Raw genomic sequence first — 13,192 nt, forward strand, 5'->3', positions numbered from 1 at the left:
GGTGGGACACGTTACCTACCAGGTAGCTAGTATATCAGTTTGAAGACAGACAAGGGGAGCGTTGGTCATTTGGACGTAATTTAGTTTATCTAAGTTCATTTATTTTCCGGCAGTGCAGCCAGATTCACCTATTTAGCAGCCAATCTGATTTGATGTATCTCCCAACTTAATTTGAACTTTGATAAGAAAATATGCGGACAAGGCAAGGTCACTGGGGCCTCCTCCGACTCTGTTCACCTGCATTTCAGGAGTTGAGTATTTAGTATACCCCTTTAAACTCACATATTGAGTTGAGTGGATACTCTATCTCTGTTAGTGTAATTCAGACCTTTTGGATGCCAAACATTAAAGTTGTCTCAGATTTACGGACTTACTGGGCATTTATACTGAACTACGGACTTATCACCACACGAAGAAGAAGACTAAACTATCTTACTTTCCTTTTTGTCTCTCTGGCACATTAAATAGTTTAAGTGTGAAAAATGCGGCAAGAGGAAAAAACGAAATGACAAAAAGCATTTGCATATTGGCAAAATAGAATCAATGCCATACAGACCTGATAATAGTTAAGGATAATTTGCAATCAGATTTTAATTGTTCCCACTTTACAGTCATTAGCAAAAGGCATTTATTCACAGTTAACCTAAACTGCTCAAATTTCAGTTCCATTAACAGCAACCAACAAGCCCGAACATACCAGCAGCAGCAGCAGCAGCAGCAGCAGCAGCAGCAGCAGCAGCAGCAGCAGCAGCAGCAGCAGCAGCAGCAGCAGCAGTTCTGTGCTACTTGGAAACAAGAATGTATGAGAATATGATGTATGACTAGTGCCCTGTATTGCATACCATCAGCAATGACTCATTACTTTCTCAGGAAAGGAAAATCAAACACACATAAACACACTCCCCACATGAGTATACTCGTATATACAGTGCAGATAACAGTGCACCGAGCAGGAAGGCAATGAAGCAGCACTATGGACAGAAATGTCAGGTTTTAAATGTAGTTTGGGTCAATAAATGTCTTCCAAGTGTGTTATTGTTGCCCTCAAATACTTTATGTCTAAGAAATAAAGATTGGAAATCCCTTTTATGTAAATTTGATAGAGGTTGTAACCTGAATATCCTTCCATATGTTGAGGCAACATCAACTGTTGTTCATTTTTGGGTCTAACAGGAGATGAAGCAAGACACTCAGTGAGTCAAGACTCTCTCTTTGTACTTTCTCCCCTCTTTCACCCTCCTCTGTCTGTATCCGCATTAGTTATATTTGAAACTGTGTTGTCGTTCTCTCTCTCTCCTTGACACTCCCCACTTGCACACAGCCCCGGGCCCCCTTGTGGAATGCTGTATAATGTGAGGCCTATGGAGGAAGGGCATCCCGGGACACGGTGAGAGCACACACGCACACATGCTAACACACTCACCGACACACGCAAACACGCACACACAGGCAAATACAGCTGTTGAGAGCCATCACAACCCTTTGGCAGACGTCCAAGTCAAAGACGAGTGGTGTATGAAGGCCTCCGTTTAGAAAGAAAGAGGAAAACAAAAGTCCTACATTTCCATGTATGTTGTGTGTTGAACACTGAAGGTAGAAACTTGGCAGTAAAAACTCCCATTACCCTGAACTGATTTCCTAGTATTAGGGGGGGGAGGAATATCATACCTTGATAAAAAAAAAAAAAAAAGGTTGCCTTAGGCCTGGCAGGTACACCTATGGATTCATACTGTTTCAGTTATTCAAAAGGGAAGTACAATTCATCTCGTTATCCCCCATGATATCTCTACATGGGAGAAGCAGGCAGAAACAGATGGGCACTAAAACGCTCAAACACTCTGAAGTGGGATTCCAAACTGTAAAATGGTGAGGGATGCTTCAATCTACGCTACTTAAGCGATTCATATGACTCTATGAGGCAAGCTGTCTTATTTAACATCCAACCTGTGCGACACCTGTGGGGGAACAGGATGCTGCTTATACTGTAAGTTACACACTCAGTATAGGTTGTTACCACATGACAAAGACAAAGTAGTAGATCATAAGCAACTTGCATATATTCAAGATTTTTCAACTTGAGAACAGACACACGGTGGACTAGAGAATAAGAAAGAGAGCAGAGTGATTGAGAGAAAGATTGCATGTGAGAGGGAAGGAAAGTGACAGGAAATGAAGAAAATTGCCACAAGTTACATGCCGGCTAGCCACACACATTGCAACCATGTACACACTGGAGAAAGGGGGGGGGGGGGGGGGAGGTATTGCATGTATAGTCAGATGACTCCTGCAGGGTTCAGGTCAGGTAAGGTAAACAGAGCAGCAACAGAACTGACAAGACCTGACACTGCAGCAGGCAACCATGAAAGTAAAGTGTAAAAATGAAACTTGTGTTTAACTTTTAAAATGTAACTTTGCTAAACTTACTTATCACAATTAATTTAAATGTATGTATCCACTTTAGTTCACAATACTCACAGCCCACATATGTTATAGCCTATATCCTGTAAATGTAAGAATAAGAAAAAGCTTAGTGTGTCTCTTCTACTAAGGCAACATTAAAAAGAAAAGCCCATAAATTAAAAGACATTTTCTCGAACTAACAGTGTTGACAATTTAATGCAAGAAATTTGCTTGTGGTTGAGGATTTGAGAAGCCAGCTGTATTGGATCATATTACACTCAATACTACACTTGTGAAATACTAATAATGTCTCTTATAACGCCAGCAACTTCAATTGATTTGTGTACAGTATTCATTGCCGCAATCATGCAACATATAGCATACTACAATGGATGCATTATGGGTGGAACTTTTTATTTTTTTGGTTTCATGGTGAGGCAAGACCGATAATATCGTGCCACCTTCTCCACTCATACAGTTGAAACACTGTTAATTGTTTAAAAGTGTATCCCAACATTGCGATTAGACTACAGTGCTATTATTGTGGTAAAGAACTACAAATAGTCCAATTCAATTCTTCTAGTGGCGCGTGGTAGCCTACACCTATCATCCTCCGCGTAAAACCTTCACATTTCGCGATATTACTTCTCGAAAGTTCAAGAGTCTAACTTAGTTTAGCTGGTAGCGTTATCAAAAAACGAACTCTCCCGCTGTAATGTCAGCACATTGTCAGGGTGTGCGGTTGTCTATTGTACATATAAAAAGAAGGAGAAACGAGGGAATAATGCATGGTAAAAAAAAAAAAAAACCTATGCGTCACACAAATCCGGCACCGTAAACATCACGCCAAGACAGAAAGGGAATATATTTACCCGATAAATGTCGCTATTCCATAAACCGCGGCTGTCAGCTGGCGCAGATGTGGCAGGCTTTCTCTTCGGATAACCTATAAAGTTTGCGAGGTGTAAAAAAAAAAAGAAAGAATCAGGCCCCGGTTTCCCCCTCGTCCGCTGGCTCACTCTATCACTCCAGTCCTATCTTGGCCGCTCGTCCCCCATCTCTCTATCCCACTCTCTCTTTCTCTCTCTGACCGCTTCTATCCCTTTGCAGGAAGTGAACGCCGCTCACATGAACAGTGCAGGCAGCCTGACATCATGCACCACTCGGCAAAGAGTTCTTTTTAAAGACGCAGACATTTTTAGTAGGACCTGCCAGGTTACTGTAGGTACACTGTCCTACTGTAGTCTACGCGGCAAATGGACTGTCAGCAGTGTGCGGTCATATTGTGCGCCTTTACGGACACACGAACTCGGTGCACTCTGCGGGCTTAAAGGTGCAGACTTCTCCAAACCCTCAGGGCGAGTTCGCCTGCTTAGCAACCCCCGTGTGTAATATGTGGTGACAAGGGAACTTATGGGGGGCACATTTGCAGCCGTGGGTAAAACAGGGGTGCCTCTTTGTGCTCCGAAGGAAAATCTACATGTGTGTTACCTCACGTGTCCCTATGTGATGACAGCTCAGGGTACACGATGCGCATGTGTGTGTATGCCGCCAAACGCCAACTGCTGGCGGTGTGACCTCAAGTCAACTTTTCTTTACTGCAGGCATGCCATGTCACAGTGCCACAGCTCGCTAAATCTCTGCTACACGATGGCAGAATATTCTTTATGATCACCATGGTCAATCTACATAGGATGCAACATTATAAATACAATGTTTGTATTGCTGTACACTTGTTTTTTATATATGTTGTATATTACTCATGATTCACCACTACATATCCATGTCAGGGTATCACCTCACAGTACATGTACATAGTCATACTCAGAGTGGTGGAAAATATTTTATTATGAGTCAAGAAGTCAAATGTAACTATGTGTGAAGAATTGTCCATATAAGATATTTAATTTAAATTAGCAAGTTTTTAGATTCACTTTGCTTTTCTTTTTATAACTAACATTAAAACAAGAAAATCCAAATAAACGGGTCATTGGTCCCCCTCCTTTTTTGGCTTATGACCCTTTAAAACAAAGTGAAACCAATTTGGAGTTTACATGAGCTGTGAGCTCTTCGAGCTAAAACTGATTTATACCTTCTTATATTGTTAATTTGATTACTTTTTTAAAGATAAAACTAAACGTCATAGTTGCATATTAAGATATATTTCTGCAACAAATGTTTCTTTTCCCTAACTCCTTATGATTTATACTGTGACCCTGGTAGGGGTCACGACCTCTAACTTGGAAGCCACTGTTGTAAGTGGTCCCATTGTAAAACTACAGCAATTCATTATACTTTATTATCATTTATCATTAGCAAGAACCTACAAACATCAAATAAATGATAAGTATAACAATATAATTGAGTAGAATGATCAATTCTGATGAGATTTATTGCCTGGTATATACATTTAAGTGTCCTCAAAATTGTAAATCAATTTAAGCATATGTTCTTAGCTACTTCCCACTGCTGCTTATACCTGTGTATACTTATCCACGTAGGCCCTATCCTAACTTACCCTACTGTTCATCATGACATTGGTGTTTTCTTCACTTCCTGACTCTGAATTATCTTTATTTCTCGCTTTCCCTCTCTATTATATTATATCTGTAACTTTTGACATTTCACTGTGTGAAAGTACTTTTACGTAATAGCCACTTTCCTTGGAATTTCATGATAATTATTCACTCTTAGTCCTGTGATATTCCTATACGAGCTCACAGTGGGCGGATAGCATTTAATTATAGTTTACAGTTCCATTATTGTACCTCTTGTTATTAAAAGTGTATGGTAGCACTATAATATTCCTATAGTGACTATCATGTGTCTGTGATACTCAGTTGCGAGTTTATAATGATCTCGTTGTACTTAGGTGGATGCCATTAGTACATGTTTACAAGGAAATTAAAGAGTGTTTATCTAGCTTATTGTTCAGCTTGAAGTGTAAAAATGGAACTGTAGCCTCATTAAATGTCAGCTGATAGTAGCTGCGGCCTAGTACATCAAACTTGAGACGAATTAAGTTGACATGGTATGACAAACCTCATGAACTTGATAAAGGATCAGGGCAAAAGATGAAACTGACAAGTCATTCAGACATAAGCAATGGACTTCGGCTTTTTCAAACAAAAAGAAGGAATGAAAACGAGTACATTCTGCACTACGTTGTCATCGCAAGACAACTCATGTTCTCAAGTTCTCCTCTGTTGTAACTGGGCTGTCAGATCGGCCCAGCTCAGAGCATGAGGCATATGATGTGTTGATCCTAAGAACAAACGCTTATTGTTCCACCCCCCCCCCCCCCGGTTACCCAATTACAGCCTGAGGCCATACCAGTCTCAAGCATGTCTTAGTCAGGCCACAGCCTCTGTGTCGAAAGTTCATATCTAAAGATGGAAGTTTCCACTAGTCAATGATAAACATTGAAATCTAAGCTGATGCTCGTACATGACAGCACAGTTATCCTCATAATTACACTAGGTTAAGTGTAAAAAGCTTCAGCCCTTCTTAGATCTTGTAAGCATACTTCATGCCATGTGAAAATGAGGCTATATAAGGTGATTGGGACACAGCCATTGCCATTGTTATGCTTGGCAGAAACAGCCGGGTCTAGTTGTGGTCTGGTGTTTGCGTGCTGGAGGAAGCTAAACAGAGAAGTCTGTCAGAGCCGCTCTGAACCAGCGTGAAGAGCGACTGATGGAACATTTGACCCAAAGATGTACGCAATTTGAACTGTCACACATTCTTGTGACACAGCTCGAGGCATGCCATCATGGGGGTTGGCCAACGCAGTAAACACATTCACTTGGCCGTGCATTTTAAGACACAAAAAAACAGTTCATGAACATAAAATGTATTTAATAACTTTACAAAAAAAGTTGATGTTTTTTGTTATTTTATGCCCTTTAAACCTATTCTGGCCCACATTACACACACACACACACTGTTGACAACTTGTTTTTGGTCACTTAATCCACCATACGTTACCAAGTCTCTGTGGTAGCTCAACTCATGTTATTTTGGCACAAATGTCTTGCGTCACACCGCCATGATACACACCAGTCATATGTTCAGTCACTTTTCCATGCAACATTGACATTGACATTTTCCATTATTTTAAACAAATTAGTTTCCAGTCAAGATGCCTTTCAAAGTGTGTGAAAACTGTTTACAAATGGCATGAAAACACAATTGAGATTGAAGAGATTTTGACCCTATTGGTCTCTTGAGAGTCCTACGAGTCTGACTCATGTTCAGACTGACTTCATGCATCACTTTTGATATTCAGCAACCAGGTGGTTCTCCACGAGTTATACAGGACCAATATCTTTTAAAAGGACTGTACAGTTTTCACACAGATTCTTATTGGATTCTATCATATCTGAAACTAAACCAATAAGATTTTGAGTTGAAGTCAAAAGGGTCTTTTTGACTAGAGCTTAGAGAGATGCGGAGCAGTCCTGCAGGCTAACGCTGCATGTTGTCCCATACCATCACACAATGCTAAAGTAACAGATGTGAAGCATCCACATCACACATCTCCTACGCCGCTCGCATTGCTACATGTCGACGAACACCATGAAGCACCAGCCAAGCCCCCCCACCAGGAACATGGTGATCTGCATGCTGTAGATGATCAGGTCATTAAGCACCCCAAAGTCCAGGCGCCGGTGCCCTAGCAAAAGCAGAATGACAGATAGCTTGTACTGGAGCCGAAGGAGTACACGCACGCTGACGTACTGCAAAAAGAAGAGAGCAGAGAGCGCCACCCAGAGCAGAGAGGTCAGCAGGCTGCAACCAAAGTAGAGGAGGAAACGTAGGAAGCTGTACATGCAGCGCGAGCGCAGGTAGAGGTCAAAGTTATTGTACTTGGTGCGCACTAGCTTGGAAGCGTGCGTCGACCCACAGGCCGAGTGCATGCAGGTGGTGTGGGGGCCATGGAAGCTGCGCACCCGCCGTGGGATGGGGATCAGAGGCATGGGTGGGCTACTGGAGCCCAGTACAGTGCACAGGAGTCCCAGTTGTAGGTGGAGTCCTCTGAGAGTGCTGCTTCTGGGGAGGCAGTTCGCTTCATTTGGTTGTGGAGCAAGTGATGGCTCTTACAGGAGCCCAGGAATGAGTTGGTAGTGTCTGTCTGTGTGGATTCCAGTCAGCAACGTTTTCTCCTTTTAATGCATGAAACAACATTGTTACTGTATGTTTTTTGATACATTATCAAAATGCACATGCACATATTGTTGCAAATGTAATACAAGAAATGCAGGCCTGTGCATACTTCATTTTCTAAGTAGACTCATTTGCATTACATTTTAAGAGACAGTTAAGCCTATGTCTGAGCATAAAGCTATCATTTGCGTTTTAATGGCAATATCACAGCTAGCGCACAATATCTCCTTTCATCCATATTCTGGGCTAGAAATAAGTGATCGTGCAGAACCAATGGCAATCTTACATGCAACACTACGACGTCTTCCTCCTCACCAAGAATGCTGGTGTTTGAGTCTCAGACGATTGGAGCATTGTATCACATTATAAACCGTTATCTGTAACATAAACACACGGGATTTGTTTTCTTTTTTTTCTCCTCCACGATGCACTGTTTTATGCCAGCAGAGATGAGGAAGCGACGGCGAGCCGGTGGTAGCGACTTGTACGTAGTGTCGCAAAATATACGAGTCATCCTGCTGTGACGACAGCTGCGCAGTTAAAGGGGAAGTGCTCCTAAAGCCAGGATGCTCGATTTCAGTTTAAACAACCAAATATTCAGCAAAACTTATATTTTGTATGTGTGTGAACTTTTGCTTTTAGGTTCAAAACTACATTGGAAAAATAGATATAAAGATATTCCCTAAAACAAAGGTAAGGACTTTTTTTTCCCCTCTCTTTTTTCAAGTCAGTTAACAATACAGTACAGTACAAAAAAGCATTGATATTTCAATTTAAACAAATACATAGGTAAACATATATAAATGCAAATAAAGGGAGACATTATGTTAAACAAAAACATAAAATAAATGATCATAAAACATGCCAAATCGATTATAAATAAAGTAAAAACATTAAATTGGGTGTCACAGTTTTGATAGATTTTTTATTTTTATATATGCAGCTCCAATTCTTTCTTAAAAACAAACAAACATTAAGTTTAACTTATTTAACTGACAAATCTACGTTTTTGAATGTGAAACTTGAAAAAACTTAAAGGTCAATTTCACAACACCCCCCCAATATGTCACAAGATGTGTGGATAAGATCAATGCAGTGCGAGAGAACATTTTCCACAGATACAAAAGATTCAGGGACTAAAATATCACAAAGATCATACAGATAAAGAAGAAGAAAAAAACGTTTTCTGATAATTCCAATCATGTTTTTTTTTTATGCCATCACTTATGTTCCTGCAACATTTGTATAAGAGGGCTGAGTAACTTTCCCCCTTTTATTTCCAAATAAAAAACTTGGACTGCAATAGTCATGTGTCTGTAAATCTCACACAAGGTTGCACAGGCGACAGCACGACAGCACACATCCTCAGAAGTGTGTGAAGCCTCTCACTCTGTATATCAAGTAACCTTCATTTGACAGATTTATGGGTTGCCAAATGATTACATCCCAGCTATCAGTCAGCAAGCCAGATGGCAGCTGATGGCGATAAATCATAATAAAAACAGGCTTTTTAAAAGAAAAAAAAAAGAGTTTATTGCAGTTGTTAGGGTGAGGGTTAGTGTTAGTTTAACTGGGAATGAAAAGTTGTAGTTTGCAAACTTAGAATAACAAACCATACATTAAGCTTTCATTATATATATATATATATTTTCAAAAATATATTAATCCGTGTACTTTGCTTTCACTTGATGATTGAGTTTAGCAATGAAATCCATAGCATAATAATTTGCTGTTAAAATAATCTAATGAACAATGTCTTATTTATTAAGTTTGCAATGTATGACCCATGTAGCCCTGAGTATGACCCATGCCATATGTGCATAATTTGACATGACTGACATGGACTCCATGCTCTAATGAAGTTAAGGGAACCCTTTAATGATCATGAGGAAGTGACCTTCACATCTGTTTTAGATTATTTTGGTGTCCTGATCATATGTGCTTCAATGTATGCTTGGGAGACAAGGTTTGTGTGTTCATTAAGAACTCAAATATAAGTGCTAGATTCTCTTTGTGAGTTGGGACACTACGCGGTTGTGCTTGGAAGCACGTAGTGTTCTCATTATTATTGTTTGTTGTACAACAAAATAATAATGAATCAACTATATCTGTGTCCGTGCTTTATTGATTCCTCTCTGTTTCATACCACAATGTTGTTAAATATCCACAACATTGTCAAAGTCTGAAGTCAGTCAGAAGTCAGGCCATGCAAATCAAAATGGCTGTATTTATTAAAATGGAGAAATTATCTTTGTCCACAAGAGAGCACTCACTGTGCACCACTTCATCTGAACATCTTCTATACTACTATACAGTGTATACCTCACACTTCAGGGTTCCGGAAAGTGTGCAGTGTGCAGAAGATAGCTTTATATTGAATCCTGGTTGACAAATAATCTGCTCATCATATCTCATCCATTCTCATTAAAAGCAAAGTGTCTGAAGTGTCATCTGCGACTTCAGTCAACATCAAAGCTGATAAAAAGTGTGTGTTGGCCAGATGCAACTGACTGCAGCCGTAAAACCCTCTTACCACCAGCCGTGTAGTCAGTGTGTTGTCGACTGTAGTGTTGCATGATCCTTCTGCCTAAATGGCTTATTTTTATGAAGTGCTATAAAAAGTGCCATGCTAGAGTCTTTCTAGCTCGGGGGTTATATTTTGAATTCATTGGAAGAGCTGCTCTCAATGCTCTCTTTCATCTGCTCATGTAATATTATTGCTTTTGTTTGAACTTGATATTAAGCTTATCAATGCCACCACTGAGACAAACACCATTAAACCAAGACACTGAAAAGAGTATCCTCTTCATTTTCAATGAAAAACAATTTTAGATGCTGAAAACTTTTGAAACTCAACAGCTCACAAGGCAGATACTGTTGAACCCAATCAATTTTAAATCGTAAAATAATTTCTTACCAGTTACTGTAAATCCATATCACAACCATTTGACATTCAATTAAACACTTTTTCAACAGGAGTCTTTTTTCTAGTCTTTGCGTCACTTTGGGACCCCAACCTGCTGTGGAGGTCGTTGTACTTTTTGTCCCAGCTGACGTGATTCCATTTGGCAAGAAACCTTTCTTCCTATCTTCTTCTGTAACTCGACTCAAGGTATTCTTATAATGGTTTCATTTTCTGGTTAGAAGATTAATGGTGGCCATTTAGAAAAAAAATACCTTGAGCTTTATCCTTGCTTGTCAGGTAGTAAAGATACCTTTCTCAGGGATAAATAATGTTGGCCAAGCTGGAAAGGACACAGGTAAAGGACAAGGCATCAGAATGATCTCCGTGTGAGTTTACATTCATGTTGGCCAAGTGAAAACACGAGCATTTAAAACATGCAAATATGGATTTATTTTAGCAGTTGAGGACAAAACGTAGAAGGATAAGTTGTAGTTAATTCTGAACGTCAAAATGCGCAGGTTTTAGCATATATTCCATAAAATCTCACCCAAACTGGCAAGGACACAACCTACAGTTGTCCAACACAGATCAGCTGTTTCTTTTTAATGAGTCTAAATCACACGAGTTGACCTATTTACAAGGCTCACTGATCAAACAGGACAAAGCGAGGACAAAACGCCTGAATTTAGTTGTTATGCCAAGTTTATAATTGATGTTTCACAATGGGAGATCTATTATTATTTGCTCACAGGCCAAGAGTAGGAGAAGTTGTTCAAATTCACATCTATAGACAACAATCATACAATACATAATATTTGCAGGGAGCCGTTACTTTTCCTTTTTTTTTTTTTTTTTTTTTTCATATTTGTTTGTATTGTCTTGAACATTTCGTGGCATTTTCATTTATTCTTGAGAAACAGTTGGATGAAACGTCCCTTGTTGGATGTTTTGCCTGGAGATGAAACATGTTGATGTTTCACCACTGGAGGGAGCTGGTTGTTCAGGTTTCACTGCAGTGCTTTCCAATCCAGTGTTCATGTGGAACAGCACATTCAAGGGCACGGCACCAAGCTATCTCTCTTCCTTCTTATATAGGCGTATTTGAACAAAATCCAGCTCCTACATTACTGCCGTCTTTGATAAATGGACCCATGCAGCACCATTACAGCTGCAAACGCCTCTAAATAGTGCCAAGTTTAGCTGTTGCCTTTCCCCTACATCTGGTTAATAACTGCATCCAAGCTGAGGAAGCTCCTCTGTCTCGTAACATTATCAAGAAAAACGATGTCAATAAAGTGGATGCTCGGGATTTAGGCATCCAAGTACCCTTGTAAAAGATATATACTGGTTCTAATCATGCATTATGGCAATATTATTGACTCATAATTTTCCCCTCCAAAACATGACGACCTTTTGTGTATTGCTTCGTCTTCCCGAAGGGGGAGGCTGGTCAGGGGAAAGCTGATTCTGTGAAGGTTTAAGTTTCTTTACAAGTCTGAAAGCAGCTGAAGAATGGTGCTTTTAAAATGTCATTGCCAAGGCTACTTCTTCATTCACTGACAAACTGCAGGAGGCCAAATCTACTCTGTTTTTGCGGCATTGTGGAGGGGCAATTGCGATCCACAGCTATTCACCCTTCACCCCCCTCAAACCTTAGCCAATACATTGCCATCATGACCCAAAGAGTGTCTAGAGTAAGCAAGATTAAAGGGGCAACATGTCAAAATCCCCTTTGACTCCTCCAAATACACTTGAGCTAAATCAATTAATTCATTAACTAAGTAGAGGTCACAGCCAATAGTTGAGACAAATTAAATCAATTAGTCGGGCTAATAAGATGAGGGAGACTTTAATTAGTGAAAGTTTAATCAAAGCCATGTTTGCGCTGTGCTGCGTTATGAAGCAGCTCAATGGATCTCCTATAGAAAGATCCATTAGGCCTGTCTGACCAAACTTTGGCCACATATATCAGAATGCATGCAGATTCTCACCTGGGGATTGTCACTCATGCATTCATCACATCCTGTCTTGACTAACTGTAACTCACTCTACTCATGCTGTAGCAAAGACAAACTTTACAGACTTCAGTTAATTCAAAATGACGTACCATGCGTACCAATTGTGACAGAAGAGTACATATAACCCCACTTTTAGCTTCATTGCATTGGCTACCTGTGTGTTTTATGATCAATTTTCATCATTTTTAAAGCCTGGATGGGACCGGCCCCTCAGTATATCAATGAATGTTTAATCCTATATGTAGCCTTCTTCTTCTTCTTCTTCTTCTTCTTCTTCTTCTTCTTCTTCTTCTTCTTCTTCTTCTTCTTCTTCTTCTTCTTCTTCTTCTTCTTCTTCTTCTTCTTCTTCTTCTTCTTCTTCTTCTTCTTCTTCTTCTTCTTCTTCTTCTTAATAATAATAATAATATGAAAATAGATGCATGTCCACATTTTATGTGATTTTATATTCCATTTTTCCATTTTTATTTAGCACTAACTAAGTTAAAAGGGAGGCAAGCCAATAAAGTTCCTTACCATTTTTTTTAGTAATAGGAGTCTCTGCCCTCATGTATTTGTTTTTTTCAGGAATGTAATACATGTTTTCTATTGAGGAATCAAATTATTAAAGAAAAACAAAAAACAAAAAAGTAAAAGTAAAAGATGAGAAAAGGACTTAACACCGATCGCCCTCCAGGCCCTTTAGGTGTGCAGAGGATGCCAAGCC

The 13,192-nt window shown here is 39.7% G+C and overlaps 2 protein-coding genes across 5 annotated transcripts in view; both read right to left on the bottom strand.

Annotated features, from left to right (window-relative positions):
• Positions 1-3,369, bottom strand: part of nacc2 (NACC family member 2) — a 28,835-nt gene extending 25,466 nt beyond the window's left edge. For 2 of the 3 annotated variants that reach the window (XM_029444296.1, XM_029444295.1), the window contains exon 1: positions 3,273-3,327. The gene's annotated coding sequence lies outside the window, so the exon portion shown is untranslated. Of the gene's footprint in view, positions 1-3,272 lie in introns of all 3 variants that reach the window. The other variant, XM_029444294.1, reaches the window with a different exon arrangement.
• Positions 3,370-6,237: 2,868 nt separating this feature from the next.
• On the bottom strand, positions 6,238-8,063 carry tmem250 (transmembrane protein 250). Of its 2 annotated transcripts, none has more exons than XM_029444044.1 (2): positions 7,882-8,063; positions 6,238-7,565 (listed from the first exon to the last, which is right to left on the bottom strand). In XM_029444044.1, exon 2 carries the CDS (start codon positions 7,377-7,379, stop codon positions 6,960-6,962), a length of 420 nt encoding a protein of 139 aa, XP_029299904.1. In that variant the 5' UTR covers positions 7,380-7,565; positions 7,882-8,063; the 3' UTR covers positions 6,238-6,959. The 2 variants fall into 2 exon arrangements, with proteins under 2 accessions (XP_029299904.1, XP_029299903.1); XM_029444043.1 differs by having other exon boundaries at positions 7,853-8,063.
• Between the last annotated feature and the right edge of the window lie 5,129 nt (positions 8,064-13,192).

Source organism: Cottoperca gobio, chromosome 12 (assembly GCF_900634415.1).
Source record: "Cottoperca gobio chromosome 12, fCotGob3.1, whole genome shotgun sequence".
NCBI lineage: Eukaryota > Metazoa > Chordata > Actinopteri > Perciformes > Bovichtidae > Cottoperca > Cottoperca gobio.